Raw genomic sequence first — 15,241 nt, forward strand, 5'->3', positions numbered from 1 at the left:
TAACAAATTGAAGCCTATATAGCTGTGTTTTCTCTTTGTCCCTTTGTCGGTGTCACCTCAAGGACTCAAATGCAATGGCCAGTTTCAGCTGAATTTGCCAGCAGGCCAGAGGTCTTAAAAGCACCTTGGATCCCACAATTTTTGAGAAATTGGTAATAAGAGGGGACAAAGCCCAAAGGAGAGGAGCACGGCTGCAGAGTGAGCTCAGTAGTTATCAGCACCGCTCACTGGTCCACACCCCGATAGTGCCGGGCCAGCTGGCCGGCGTTCAGCCCCAAGAGCCGCCCGCAGCACACGCAGCCCTGCCCGGGCTAAACGGGGCGGATGGGGAGGCATCGCCGGGGCACCCAACACTTCGGCTTCCAGGTCACGGGCCGGGCTATGGCATGGAAGGTCGCATTGGGTGGATGATGGCTGTACTGTCATCGCTCCAAGCGGGAGTGGCCCTGGAGAGCCAGGGAAATCGGGAGCCTGCAGAGAGTATTGACACGATGGTGGTAAGATGTGGTAAATATCCCCAGGGAACGTGGCTTCCCCAGCTCTGTTTATGGCTCACCTCATGGTTTAACTTGGAAAACAGTGACTGTTTCTTACTCATCACATGTTTGTCTTTGTGATAAAAGTTAAGTAGCATTAGATGGACACTGTAATTCAATTAAAAAATGCTGAAAAACAATATTAGAGAGCAGTAGATTCAGGTTGGTACATGTGGTATGGCAGAAGACTGTTTACTGTAAGCTCCTGATCCTGCTGATGTTGATCAGGGATGTAAACAGGAAACCTCGTGCATGCTTCCACAATAAATACTGCTATTTAACCTGAAGAAGGGCTTCTGGGCTTTTCTTTTTTTTTTTTTTCCCAAGTAAATAGAATTACCTCAGTTTATGAACGTTTGCTGTGAGATCATACCTCCCTCAGCGGTCCCGAGCGTGAGGTAAAACCAACACAGAGCTTTTATTGTCACAGGTAAGAGGTTTCTGATAGCTCCCCTCCAGATCACGCCGCTCCCTTCCTTGTTCTCGTACCACAGGAGGTGCCCGTGCACAGGCAGATGCGGCCCTCAGGTATTTGCCCCGGGGCCGCGGCCGCCCCGGACTGCGAAGCGCTCTCCGAGGGCAGCGGCCTCCCGCTGCCGCGCCCCGCCGCTCCCCGGCCGCCATCTTTGCTCCCCCCGCCCGGCTCCGCGCACAGCGAGGGCCGCGGAGGCCATCTTGTGGCCGCTCCGCCCGGCCGGCCGGGCCCGCCGTCGCCTAGCAACGGCGGCGGAGCGGGACGGTGAGTGGCATGGCGCCGCCGGCGGGGACGGGCCGGGCGGGGACGGGCCGGGCGGGGACGGAGCAGGGGGAGCTGCTGGTGCTGTGGCGGCGGGTCCCTCGGGGCAGGCGGGGCTCAGCCCGTCTCCGGGTCTGGCGGTGGGGAGCGGCTTGTGGAGGGCGGGGGAGCCGCTTCCTCCGCTCTCTGCCGAGTCCCGGGCCCCCGGGGCCGCCGGTGCCCGTGGCAGGGTGCTCCGGCTGCGGGGGGCTGCTCCGAGCGCCCGGCGATGTGCCCGGTCAGCCTGGTTCCGAGGCGGAGGCAGCCCCGGCCGTCCCTTTCCGTCTTTCTGCCCCTGCGGGCGGTGGCAGCTGCCTTGGTGGACAGGCCTGTTCAACCGTATTTTAAAGCCAGCAAGGAGTCTCAAAGCAATACGTGCGGAAAAGATCATCCCAACCAAGAAGGCAGGTATAACTCAGCAATTATATACGGGGTTTTAGCAGCGAGCTGGTCAGTCGGCTGCCTACCTGTGTCATGGCCGCTACAGATGGAGAAACGCCTTGGGCTGTGAGCGTGAAGGCAAAGAGAAAAGGGGAAAAAGAAGGTCGTAAGTGGTCAAAAGTCTGTCCGAAACCCACCCGCAGTAGTTCCGCTACTCACAGACTAATTCTGTATCCTAACAGCTTGCTAATGGCCTGATCTGCTCAGTTAGAAAACTGTCACTTTGTCTTGAGTCCATAAATATCAGAATTAACTAAAATTAAGAAATACCATGAGGCTTACAGGTGGGATAGATCCAAGTACTAAGTCCCACGCCACATTCTTCATGCATGAGAATAAAGATTTTGGGTTTGCTGGAACGCAGGGTTGATGGATGGAGGATGTGAGAGTGCAGTGAGCCTGGCTTGCTCGTGCTCATAGCAAAGTGTATGAAACTCTCATACACTGAGTTATTTAGCGAAATATTAGAAGTAGAATAGTTTAAATTTTATGAATGACTAACAACTTGCAGGCTGGGTGATGAGTGGATGGAGAGCAGCCCTGTGGAAAAGGACGTGAGGGTATTAATGGATTGAAAACTGTGAGCCAGCAATGTGTGCTCACAGCCCAGGAAGCCAGCCGTGTCCTGGGCTGCACCCAGAGCAGGGTGGGCAGCAAGGTGAGGGGGGGGGATTCTCCCCCTCTGCTCTGCTCTCGTGAGACCCCCCTGCAGTGTTGTGTCCAGCTCTGGGGGCACCAACATCAGAAGGACACGGACCTGCTTGAGTGGGGCCAGAGGAGGCCATGAAGATGCTCGGGTGGCTGGAGCCCCCCCTGTGAGGACAGGCTGAGAGAGTTGGGGGGTTCAGCTGGAGAAGAGAAGGCTCCAGGGAGACCTTAGAGAGGCCTCCCAGTACTGAAAGGGGGGTACAGGAAAGGTGGGGAGGGACTCTGTCAGGGGGTGTAGGGATAGGAAGAGAAGATAGGAAGTGAAAGAGGGAAGCTTGAGATTAGATGTAAGGAAGAAATTCTTTGCTGTGAGGGTGGTGAGGCCCTGGCACAGGTTGCCCAGAGACATTGTGGCTGTCCCCTCCCTGGAAGGGTTCAAGGCCAGGTTGGACGGGGCTTTGGGCGACCTGGGCTAGTGGAAGGTGGCCCTGCCCATGGCTGGGGGGTGGAACTGGATGGTCTTTAAGGTCCTTTCCAACCCAAACCATTTTATGATTCTATGATTTAATTGTGGGCTTATTTTCCACAAAATGTTACTGCACTGAAAATGGGAGTGTGAACTACAGACTACTAGTCTGGAGAAAATCTCAGGTGGATTTTGTGAAGTGGGGGTGACCCTCTCCATTCCTAGAGTACACGGTAAATGTCACTGTACATGGCTGTGCTGTAGACAAACTCCAAATATCACAAACTGGTGTCATTGCAGTACGAAGGGGCATGTGAATTCCTAATTTAAGAAGCCAAGATGCAGATGTTAATGCCTGAACCTCAGATTTTTGTGGAAAGAACTCTGGCCCTCATCAAACCAGATGTTGTTGACAAAGAAGAAGAAATAGAGGATCTCATTCTTCGATCGGGATTCCTGATCATTCAGGTAACAGGCTGTGCTCCAGAGAAAGTAACAGCATTTATAAATCAGAATAATATTTATCTTAACTTTCAGCAGTCAAGCCAGTAACTAAAAGCTAGTGCATCCAAAAAAGCAATTTATATTTTTCATATGTCATCAACCACCGCTGCCAGATACTGTAGGCATATATTTTGTTGGTGAATGGGATGGAACAGAACAGCCCGACTATTTTGCTGACCACAGGAAAAGACAGACTTTGTTAATAAACTCGGATTCAGCAAACATATGTAGCAGATACGTGGACTCTTCGCAGTAAGTCTTTGGAGAGCTGGGAAGTGCATCGTTCTGGTATCACAGAGCATGCATTTGCCAAGTGGATACTTGGAGAATTAATTGAATTGGACAGCTGGCTAGTTGTGGTCTGACTTATTTTTTGTTTCCACTGTTTTTAATGTATATGGATGAATATTTAATTTAAATAGGCCTGGCAGCTTGGGCTTTTATATTTTGGAGCTGGTGTGATGGCCATGGGAATGTTGCCTTCAGCACCCGTGTCAGACCCTGTCTGGGCGAGGCTCTAGAGTGGGCTTTTCAGCAGAGATTGCGTTGAGGAAAATTTGCTGTTAGCTAATAAGAAACGTCTTCGCTCAGTTCTCTTCTGGGGCTCTTTATACACTTGCTCCAGAAGAACATTTGAAAAAAAAAAAAATGGGAGGCGCGCTGGGAGCGAGGGGTACCCGGGCTGTTGGCCGCGTTTCCTCGCTCATGGCCGCCGTTACACCCGGCCCGGCCCGGGGGGACCCGGGGGGACCGGGGGGACCCGGCGGGGCGGCGCCTCGCGGCGGCCGCTGGGGGGCGCTGCGCGCTCGCGCCTGCCGGTGGCGGCGGCCGGGCCCCCCCCGGGCCCGCTCCTCCTCCTCTTCCTCCTCCTCCTCCTCTTCCTCCTCCTCCTCCTCTTCCTCCTCCTCCTCCGTCTCCTCCCGCCCCGCGGCAGCGCCCTTGGCCTTGCTCGCCGGCTCTGTGACACTGAGCGAGCGATGATTGCGTTTCTACATACAATTCTAAGGGTTTTTTGTGGTTTTTTTCCCCCGGAAATTTAATATTTTTTTCTTGTAAATACCTCTTTTCCATAGGCTGTTGGTTTTTTTTTTTTTAATTTCCTCCTTTACCTTTCTGGTTGTTTTATTTATACAAAATCTATCAGAAAATGACATCAATTAGATTTTTTTATTTTTATTTTTTTTTTAATGACAAGATGTTTATAACATCTTCTGGTGTCTCCAACTTGGCACCAAAGTTATTAGAAATGTGAATTTGTGGTACTCGTGCGTTGCATAAGTTTGGGCCCAAACAATGCACTTCAACAAGTTTTTTTCTTTTCTTGACTGCCCTGTGCCTTCTGATAACCTCCCAAACTTGTCCTAATACTGGTCACCTGCAGGCTAGGCAGCTATTGTGAGAATCATAAAGCATAAGTACAGAATGAAAAGTAGAACAATTGCATAATTAACGGTGTGGGCTGAAGAGAAAATTGTTTTAAAGTAGAACATTATGCTACAGCAGCTGAATAATTAAATCCTTCCCTTGTAATGCTCTTCTCTTTTTCTGTACGGTGCCCTGTCAGTACAGAAAGTCACCCAGCAGTTCTGAAATGCTGTAGGTGCACAGGCTAAAATCACATCTTACTCAAGTGGCCTGTTTATCTGCTTAATTAACTGAGAAAACTCTTGCTCTTTGTTACTCTGTATCTCAGGATCAGAGCTGGGAGAATCAGATTAGTCTGGGAAGTTACTCCATGCCTCTTCTGAGCTTGAAGATACGACTGCTGCAGAGGACTGTATCCTATCTGAGGTAGCAAGCTATCTTAATTTAGCAAGCTTTTTTTAATTTTTTTTTTTCTTCTTTTTACACTTTATAGAAACGGAAGCTCCAGTTAAGCCCAGAGCAATGTAGCAACTTTTACGCAGACCAATATGGAAAAGTGTTTTTTCCTAATTTAACAGCCTATATGAGTTCTGGACCTTTAGTCGCTATGGTTCTTGCCAGACATTGTGCAGTCTCCTACTGGAAGGAATTGCTTGGACCATCAAACAGCATAAAAGCTAGGAGAACTCACCCTCACAGGTAACTCCCTGATTGGCCTTGGTGAAATCAGTAGGATTTTGTCTTTCTCTTAATTGAGACCAGAACTTACCTTTTTTTTTTTTTTTTTTTTTTTTTTTTTGTGTGTGTGTGTGTGTGTGTTTTTGTTTGTTTGTTTAGAAATACAAATTTGGAGTGGCCTGTTATCTCTTCAATTTTGTGTAACGTGGCTTTTCACCTTTGGTTTTTTACTGTGTAACATCCATTTTATGGAGAAATGCTGAGTGCATGAACATAAATTTTAGGTAGCTACATATATTTCTGAAAAACAAAATCAAGCCAATACCTTATTAATTAGTCCATATATACTGCTTTTATATGGTCTCAGACTGTAGAGACTTGGAAGGGATTTGCAGTTGCCTACTAAGCAGTTTTTTCTCTTGTTCTTAGCTTAAGAGCAATCTATGGGACTGATGATCTGAGGAATGCGCTTCATGGCAGTGTCAGCATTTCCTCAGCAGAAAGAGAAATTCAATTCATGTTTCCAGAAGGTAAAATGATGCAAATAATACATTGCCAATCTTTGGGAGGATAGCATCATTCCCTGTTATTACTTGTCTCTGTCCAGACTCTAGATACAATTGAATTTAGAAAGGGTTGGGTTTGTTTGCTTTATGAGAATGTGAGTCTTTTTATGTGTAAGCTGATATTTTCTGGTATGAAAGGCATACCAAAATGTATCTGGAGAGCCATTATAGTTACAGGGATTGCTTCTACTTTTTAAACTCTGTGGTCTGGGAATTGGAGCAGACAAAGCTAGTAAATGAGAGGAAATACGAAACTGTTACACTCCGACATGTCCTTCTGGCACTGTCAGCCCCGAGGACTCCTGTTAGTATGAGAAGATTCACTCTCTTGGGCTCAAGTTGAGTAATTCCTGTTCAACAGCAGCTGGATGCTCACATAAGAGTGCAATTCCAAAGTTAAGTGCCAGAGAAATGAGTCGTAGAACCTGGAAAGACTGGGAGAGGATTTCCTGTTTGTGATCTAGCGGTTGAAAGATGGCTTTGCTCTTTGACAGAAAGATGCAAGGGAAACTGCTAGAAAAAAACTGTCTGGTTTTGTCAATCGTATCAGTTTGTTTAATAAAAGATATTGCACTTCCCTACAAACCCTACCCATTGTAAACCATGTCTCTTCTCCTCACCCTAATGACAAAGCAGGACTTAAGGTGAGATTTTGAGGGTCTTCGGAAATCAGCTTTGCACTACAAGAAGAAAGTACTAAACATGGGGTATATTGTTTCTGTCCTGCCCCCAGCGCATCTTCAAGGATACAGGTTTTCCCCAAATGATCTGATTTCTTCCCCTTTCATAATTGGCTATAATTAGTAAGATTACCTCAGGGATGTTGTAAAGGGGTTTAGGTAGTTTCTTTGCAGTTTATTGTGGGAGAAGCTATGAAAACCATTATGTATTATTAACTTATTAAGGAAAACAGCAGCTCATGTATAAACAACGTTTGAAATAGTGCTTTTTTTTCAATCACAAGCTGCTTTCCAACACCTGTGGTTATTCTTCACAGTGATTTTGGAGCCAATTCCAGCTGGACTAAGAGCTAGGGATTACTTGAACCTTTATGTAAAGCCAACATTACTAGCAGGGCTCACTGCGCTCTGTAAAGAGAAGCCAGCAGATCCAATGGTACGTACAGTGTATCTGTGTTGTGTTGTATGCTTTGTGGTGCAGTTACTTCATATTAGTAAAGTCCCTGTATATAGGAAAACTACTCTTTTGTTAAACAGCTATGCTGTTTTAGCGATCAGCTAATGAACTAATCAGATAGCATTTGCCTTTCGAGGCATTGATTTGTTAACAGATGAAATAAGGGCCAGGACTAAATGAAATCGGCCTTGATGAAATGACAGGTTTTTTAGGTGACTTCTATAAAACTCTTTCTAACACGTAGTTGTTACAGATGGTCGGAAAGGTAAATGGGTACTATCATATAATGTTAAATATCAGTTTTTACTGTTTCTGAGGTGAGTTTGAGATGAAATAGCTCTCATACAATAGATGCTAAATGAAATTAGATGTTAATCACACTGGTAGTAGTTACACAGTTGAGTAAAATACAGTTCTTAGTGTAAGGCTGTCTGTATTTTGTCATTGTTATGTTTATTTAAATGAATATTATAAATCTTTCTTTAGGATAAGCTATTCTTTTGACTGTGCAGCATTGATTAGCATTTACGTGGGTTGTTCCACAATTCACCAGGAAAATGAATTATGATTATTTTGAGTGGAACCTATCTTGAATAGTCAAACTGATCTACGGAAAATTCTTCTCTTGTGACTCCTTTCTAGTTATCAAGTTGATGCATCTTGCCCTTCTCTCACATAATATTCCTTTTAACTATGGATGTCATTCAAATCACAGTTCTTTGTGGAAAGACTAGTGTTAATTTCCTGTTGTTTTTTGTGGTGGTGGGCTTTTTCAATCCCTATGCAAAATGAGCTTTCTTTCATCTGGAAAAATATGGTAAATGTTTTTTGTATTCTTAAAGCTCAAAGTTGTTCACACTAGTACTTTAAGAATGCAGATAATTAATCAGTGTGACAATTTACTGGCAGTTGTGGTGGATTCTACATCATTATCAGGTTTTTAATCAACATTGCATTTTTCTGAAAGATACATTTCAGAAAAAAGGCCTACAAAATAATTCAGAGGTGTTTCTATGAGCTATGTGGTATACATGGGGTCAGATTAAATGTACTGTGATTGTTCCAGCTTTATAACCTGTCCACTTTATCTGTATGTCTGGTACTGTTACCATAGAAATCTAGAAAACAGAGATGAAGAAGTCTTTTCATCCATCCCTTTGCCCAGGGCCAGACCAATTGTATCTACCCATTCCTAATGGAAGTTTGTCTGGACTGTTCTTTAGCACTCCACATGATGGAGAATCTAGAGTCTCCCTAGGCAATCTGTTTCACTACTTAATTACACTTAGTTGAAAAGCTTTCACTAAAAGTTAGCCTAAATCTCCTGTACTCCCAATTTCTAGCCCATTACTTGTTTTTTTCTTTTTACTATCCCCAGAGGACATTGGAGACAATGTACTATCTTTTTTTTTTTTTTTTTCAGCAACATATAGCATATTTGAAGAGCATTACCATCTTTTTTCCCTTCAGTCATCTTTTCACTATATTAAAAACTATCTTTTTAGCTCTTACCTTCTAAGTCACATTTCTTTGGTTTTGCTTCCAGTTAATATCTACATTCTAAGTACAATTTTCTAGCCAGTGGTGTAGTAACTAATAGTAACTTCAAGACCATACTTTCCTTCCTTGCTTGTAAGAAAGCTATAAAGCTATATGAAGCAGTGTCAATAGTTTTACCAAAATGAAAACACAGTATTTGTTGCTTCTTCCCTGTCCATAACGTGTGACCTTGTAACAGAAGGAAAATAACGTTGATGTGATAAAACTTCTTTTCAGAAATATATGTTGGCTATTGTTTTTCAATTTGTTATCTGCTAGGTGACTTACAGGGAGACTGATGGAATGAAATGATTTTTTTCTAATATCCTTCCAGAAGCAGAAGAACTAAAGTTGGGGTGATTTGGCTCTGGGTTTTTTTTTTCTTTCTCATTGTTTTTTCCTTTCTGAAGATGGCATCAGAAACTATCTGTTCACTCAGAAATACTAGCAGCAGAAAGGTTGTTTCAGCCAGTTCCCTAAGTAAATTTTATTTGAGCCTGATAAATTTTATCAGTCTCAAAGGATTTAAAAATTTCTCATTTTCCCAAGTGGTCTTTCCAAGGGATTTTTGTGTTTGGGGCTTTTTGGGGGGAGGGTTGTTTATTTGCTTTCCATTTCTGTCTTGAGTACTTACTGTTCTGCTGTTGCTGACTAACCTGTGAGGATTGTTGTAGTGCTCTGCGTGTTGTCTCTTTTTTTGCAAACCAACCTTTTGTACCTCGTAATAAAAAGAGAGTGTTGCTTACCTTTCTGGTCTACTATTCTATCTTTTCTTTCACTTCACAGTATGGTATGAAGTTTGTTGTACTTAGCATTCCAGAAACTAATTGTCAACAGCCTTGTGAAGTAATTAAGGATGTGTAAAAACTTCTCTTTACAAGTGGAGAAATCCAGGTGAAGGGTTAATTTGCCTAAGGCCAGGCCAAGGCATTGGCAGAAGAAGTTAGGACTCGAGGCATACCTCCCACATTGTTATTTAAGTACAATTTGCTGGAAAATTTACAAGATTAATTTCAAAACTTAACCATGTTTTGGTTTTAAGTTTTAGGTACTGTAAGGTGATTTCAGTGCAGAAGACTGGCACTTTTAATGAATGATTACTAGATAAAGTATCTCCAAGTGTAGTCAGGAGTAATATCTCATTAAGCAGTTTCATGCATATTGTACAGCCTCATTCCAAAACAGAATTTTCTGGATTATTTGAAGAATGGCTTAAATGTTCTTAAACATACACAAAGATAGACATTGCTGGGAAAATTTGTCTTCTGAAGGTCAGTGTGAATTGTTCAAAAGCAATAAAAGCTGTGAAGATTTAAAAGAACATTTAGAAAACCCAAGTAATTATTTGTATGTCCATTTTTTCTGAAAGGTGTTAGTTTCGCAGCACAGTAGGAGAGAATGTATCAGAGGTTTCAAATATTTTTTTAAATATTCTCCCATACACTTAATGGAAAACGACAGAAAACTGAAAATGTTTGGGTTTTTTTGTTCCACAGATTTGGCTTGCTGACTGGTTGATTGAACACAATCCTAATAAACCTAGGGTACAACATCAGATCACTGAAGAAGAGCATCAGGGGTGAGAGCTCAGTGGAAATCATCTGAAGCATTCTAAGTTACAGATATATATTATCCTTTTCAGTGTATCTCTTGGCTATGTAATCAATATTATCTGAAGTAAATGTTATTGTCATAACTGCGTGTGTCTTCATGGGATAAATAACCTTACACTTAACCAGGATTTAATAGTTCTAGTAGCTTTTCTATTGACAAAGTGAATGTAGAATTACATGATAAATTTAAGTGACTAGAAAAAAGACAAAATTCCCATCAGGTGTGACTTAACTGCTGTTTTCTTCATTTATCTTGGTTTGGCTCTCTGGAAAGAACAAAATTATTTACACCAGCGCAGATTCTCAAATGGCATACAGCTGGCCTGTGCTTTGTGAAACTGAGAGCTGTGTTTCAGCATTTTTTTAGAGGACACAATTTCCATTATGAAGGCAGGTACTTGGATGTATCTTAGAAAACAGTTACTGGAGGCATATTAGCAACTTTAGAATTTTAATTGCTGATTGTATCACCGAACTGAGGTCACTCTTGAAGATGATTCACTTGATTGAGCCTGATGTATTTTGAAATAATGTAATCTGAAGGATTTATTTGAAGGCACGTTGAATGTAACTTTCCCATCTCAGTAGCAAAAGACACAGTGTTTATAAATCAGTCTTTGATTTTCATTAGAAGCCACAAGAAGGTGTATTTTAGTCAAGGACTAATGCTGTCTTTCAACATTTGTTTGAAAGAAAGGTGCTTAATGGGAACAGCTCACCTTAAGGGTGCTTCTGTGTTCTCTTGCTCTTAAAAGGTATGTTGATTTCTGTTGTTTTCCTTGTATTGTTGTTTTCCCTTGAACTTTGATGTGTTGTACTTGAGAATTTCAAGAGAATGGGTTAGGGGCCATGCTATTCCACAGCCAATGGGTCAATCCTGCACTATTACCTTTTCTAAATTAACTGAACTGGTTTGGGGGGGGGGCATAGGATTTTTAAATTTTCTTAAGAGCCGTACTTGCACTGTTCACTTCAAGCTTTGCATCTTATGGTTTGACTGGCAAGGGTGGAGAAAACAATCTCATTTTCACAACTCTGAAATATTAATATGCTTGACTAATACTAAGCAACAAGCAATTTCATAATTGTTTCATGAAAAAACTTGCTCTCCCAACTTGAGAAATTACCAGAAACATAAGTCATTTGTCTGTAACATTAAACTTTTAAGTTAATTGTTTATCATCTCACTGGAATAAACCACTACTGCCAGCCCAGAGAATAAACATTTAGAAAACTGATCCCTACAGTACTGAGACAAAAATCTTGAGACTTTTAAGAGAAGAAAAAAAAAAAAGGCAAGCCCAAGCCCTCAAATATGAAGAAAAAAATATGAGGTGGCTAGAAATACAGTAAACAGTTCTGTTTACAACTAATTTACTTTGCCTATAATTATTGTCCCCATACATGTCTAATTGCTCCAATTACAGGATAGTTGTGCTTTGTGGTTTCCTGTCAGCCAAACTGAAAATTTCTTTTTTGAAGATGTCAGAAACTAAAATCCAGTGAATTCACAAGACGTTGTCCTGTATTCTATAAGTTACTATGGTATTTCCTTACTTATTTTGATGTGATTCTGCTTGAAAATAAATATGTACTTTGTGTCACTGCTGGAGTTTTCAGTTTTGCTTTTGTGATAGACCTGTGTGATATTGTCCCTATAGAAGATAATAACTTCCACAGAGAGGGGTCGTTACCAGGAGGAAGGGCAAAAGTAGCTGATGTTGCAAATTACCTTTATAACCCATGCAATATAAAATTTCAGTCATTCAAGTGTATGTCTATCATAGATGTATTCTCTAGTATTAGAGCCAACACCTTCCATTGCTGACTGGTGTTCACTTCCATTTTTCTAAGGGAAAGGTAGAAAGAGAGAAGATACCTTCATCCCTTGGGTGCCACCCTGACTGTATCTGTGCACCTAGGACAGGTTTTGATCAGCAAATCTCACAGCTGAGTTCTTGAGGAACCTGCAATAAGTAGGATGTGGGCAGAAGGTCAGTCCTGGGTATGCAAAATGGACAACAGCCTGGTCCCCTGGGGGAGCTGTGACACCACAGGAGAGGCTGTTGGACCGTGCTGCTTACATTTCTGTTGGTCTTTAGGTTTTTATTTGACTCAGAGTGGTATAGGTTTGGCTAGTGTTATAAATCCATATCATAGAAAGTGTAGCTTTGGAAAAGCTGAAAGACGTCTTACTATTTGGTGTCAGCAAGGTAAGCTGCTCTCTGTGGGAATGAGTGACCTGTCTTCCCTCTGTCGAGTCAAAATAATTACTTTGCCTATTGAGTTTTATTGGGTATTTTTAACTTTGAGGAAGTTCATTTTAGTTTTACTGCCTGAGTGCTGGAATAGAGCTATGTCCATAAAACCAGCAGTTCAGTCTGTTTCCCATAATTCTGTTTTTTCAATGGACTTTCTCCTGGAACTTTGCTTATCGTATGCTTGCTATCACCTGCACTGGAAGTTATTCTTGGAACTATACAGATTGAGCTAGTCTGAAGCATATGGTTGTTCAGCCTTCCTGTGTCATAAGGGATTTATTATCTTTCAGAGCCGTTAAACTGCCAGGAACCTTGCACATGCTTTAAAGACGGCAGAAACCTCAATCAAAGCCAGTTCCCCATGGCCTGCAGAAGTCAGAGCATTCCAGCACGCCGAGCTTCAGAAATGAGTTGCTGTTCAGAGCTTAGGATTTCCATTCAGCAACTTCAAGAAAAAAAAAAAAAAAAGTGTTACATGGAGATCTGCAAACCCTCGTCTTCCTCTCTTCTTTTCCTATGTGAGAATTTATCCCTTCCTTTGTTCAAGCTATTAATCTTGTCCTTTAAACAACAATTTATTGGTGATAAACTGGTAGATGTTTGTCTCATGGCACTATATATGAAAGGAAGGAGTGACTCGAACTTTTTTCAGTGTCATATTAGAATGACAGATTCTATTTAAAGACACAAGGGTCATAGTTAATTTTGTTAAGTTGGAGCAGTCAGTTCAAGATAATTCATGTTATTCTGGACAGTAAATGTTGGTTGGTTTGGTGCTACCCAACAACAGTGCATCCTCTGAAAATACTACAGTTTTTCAATTTCCTTTTTAAATAAAATCTGAAGAGTAATTATTTGTATTTTGTTGGAAAGGGAGACTCTGCACATCATAAAAAGGTAACTTGAAATTCGTTCTGCAGGACTGTTACCTTTTAGAAGCCAGACAGTAGATTTATTCTTGGACTAGAAATAGGACTTCAGTCCTCTCTACCTGCTGCTTTACTTGACACTAGCAGATGTAGCTCAAACCAGCATGGCAATATTGCAAGGGCCATCGCAGGAAACAGGCACTTTCTTGTTCTGTTAGTGAAATGGAAAAATCTGCTATCTTTTGGATGGTCAATCAAGAGCAGCTGCCTGTACCTAGAGATCTTCCGTAGTCTGGATGAGCTCCTCTGGGTGTGGAGTGTGTCAGCAGCATGACTGATGTGTTGAGTCTCCTTGGGAGGATGCCTGTCAAATTATTGTTATGCTGCCTCCTGCCAAGGGATGGTGGAGATGCTGCCATAAGCTCAGGGGAGAGCCTATTGTTGGTCTTCGGAGCAGAAATGAGGCATTGTTGTAAGATGAAGCAGTTGCTGGGAGAAGAAGGCAGCTTGCAGACAAGTGGGTGAATGATACTCTAATAATGATAACACTGAAGGATTAAGAATTCTCTTCAGTTTACTGCTTGTGAGTGTTTTACAGCTGAGGGAGGTGATGCTTTCATATGAAGTACTTCATGTAGTGCCTTGCTGGGTATGCTTGCATTCATCTTCTATAGCATCTTATTTGTCCCCTGAGAACACCTGACTGACTCTTTCTTGCTTAGCTGTGGTACTATTCTGAAGCATGATTATTAAAAAAAAAAAAAAAAAAATCAACAACACTGGTACCATATTCTTTACCATCATATTTATTTTAAAATCTTCTCACGTGGGATCTCTGAGTCAGCCTGGATGGATCCTCTGTATTACTAGAGAGAATTGTGAAAGGCAGTTGGGTGCAGTCGGTCAGCCCCAGACTGCCTGGGTGAGGAAACACAGATGAAGTCACCCAAAATTCCAGGGAATTTTTATGTGCAAGAACCTAATCTGGTTCTAAATACTCTTAGCTCTACTAAACTACTCTGCAAACCACTGGTGCTTCTTTATAACCTACTTATAGTCAACACCTAAGCTCTCATTTCCTTGCAAGGGAACAGTTGTTTTTTTGTTAACGTTTCCAGAATCTGCACTCGCTGTCAGATTAGGAAATCCTGCACTTCCAAAAGCAACATCTTACTGCTTTGCTGGCTATTGGTTCTTATCTCTTTTAGGTGTTGTAAAGTTTTTTTTCTTACTGGGTGGCATTCCTGTGGCAGTGTGAATGACGGCAATGTTTTGTATGTATTTAGTTTTGTGTCAGGCCTTGTCTCGCTATGTGAGAAAATTCCCAGGAGTATTTAACGTACGCGTGCGGATAAATCTCCTGCATGCCCCATAAAGTACTTTACTAAGGGCCAATATAAAGTGGTCATTACAGGGCGATGTTTAAACTTCTGAGATTAACACAGTCTCTCAATTGCACTTACTTATTTTTATAATGTGTAATTAAGCAACTGGACTGTGAAAAGTTATGGCATAGCAAGGTCTTCTTAAAAACAGTGGTTCCAACTGTGCCTTCAGTTTGCTTCGTTGTAAATCCGGAACAATTCCATTCTCTTAGTTAAAAGAAAGAAGAAGAATCGGATCATTTCTGGGGGCTGCTCAGATGGTATGTTGGGCATACTTCTGAAATGTATTGTCAGATATTGGCATGGCACGTTATCTGCTCCTGTTGAAAGCAAAGAGTTTGTGCCAGATTTCTCTGGAGCCAGACTTGGACAATACTGTTTTCTGCACACAGAATGCTTTGTCGTTTGCCATTTTGCTAAGGGAGTTGTGCAATGATATTTTTGCCTGGGCAATGAAA

General features: G+C 42.2%; 1 protein-coding gene across 2 annotated transcripts; it reads left to right on the forward strand.

The window, feature by feature from the left end:
• Positions 1–1,171: 1,171 nt before the first annotated feature.
• On the forward strand, positions 1,172–11,843 carry NME5 (NME/NM23 family member 5). 2 transcript variants are annotated; one of them, XM_074915915.1, is made up of 6 exons: positions 1,172–1,275; positions 3,167–3,334; positions 5,229–5,434; positions 5,843–5,943; positions 6,977–7,095; positions 10,152–11,843. In XM_074915915.1, the coding sequence occupies exons 2-6, from the start codon at positions 3,206–3,208 to the stop codon at positions 10,236–10,238; spliced, it is 642 nt and encodes a 213-aa protein (XP_074772016.1). In that variant the 5' UTR covers positions 1,172–1,275; positions 3,167–3,205; the 3' UTR covers positions 10,239–11,843. The 2 variants fall into 2 exon arrangements, with proteins under 2 accessions (XP_074772016.1, XP_074772017.1); XM_074915916.1 differs by lacking the exon at positions 10,152–11,843 and adding an exon at positions 7,603–7,681.
• The last annotated feature ends 3,398 nt before the right edge of the window (positions 11,844–15,241 follow it).

Source organism: Athene noctua, chromosome 12 (genome assembly GCF_965140245.1).
Source record: "Athene noctua chromosome 12, bAthNoc1.hap1.1, whole genome shotgun sequence".
NCBI lineage: Eukaryota > Metazoa > Chordata > Aves > Strigiformes > Strigidae > Athene > Athene noctua.

Coding starts and splice junctions, on each gene's coding strand:
- NME5 (XM_074915915.1), top strand. CDS start 3,206: ATGCAGATGTTAATGCCTGAACCTCAGATTTTTGTGGAAAGAACTCTG. Junction 3,335..5,228: donor CGGGATTCCTGATCATTCAG/GTAACAGGCTGT, acceptor TACACTTTATAG/AAACGGAAGCTCCAGTTAAG. Junction 5,944..6,976: donor TCAATTCATGTTTCCAGAAG/GTAAAATGATGC, acceptor TATTCTTCACAG/TGATTTTGGAGCCAATTCCA.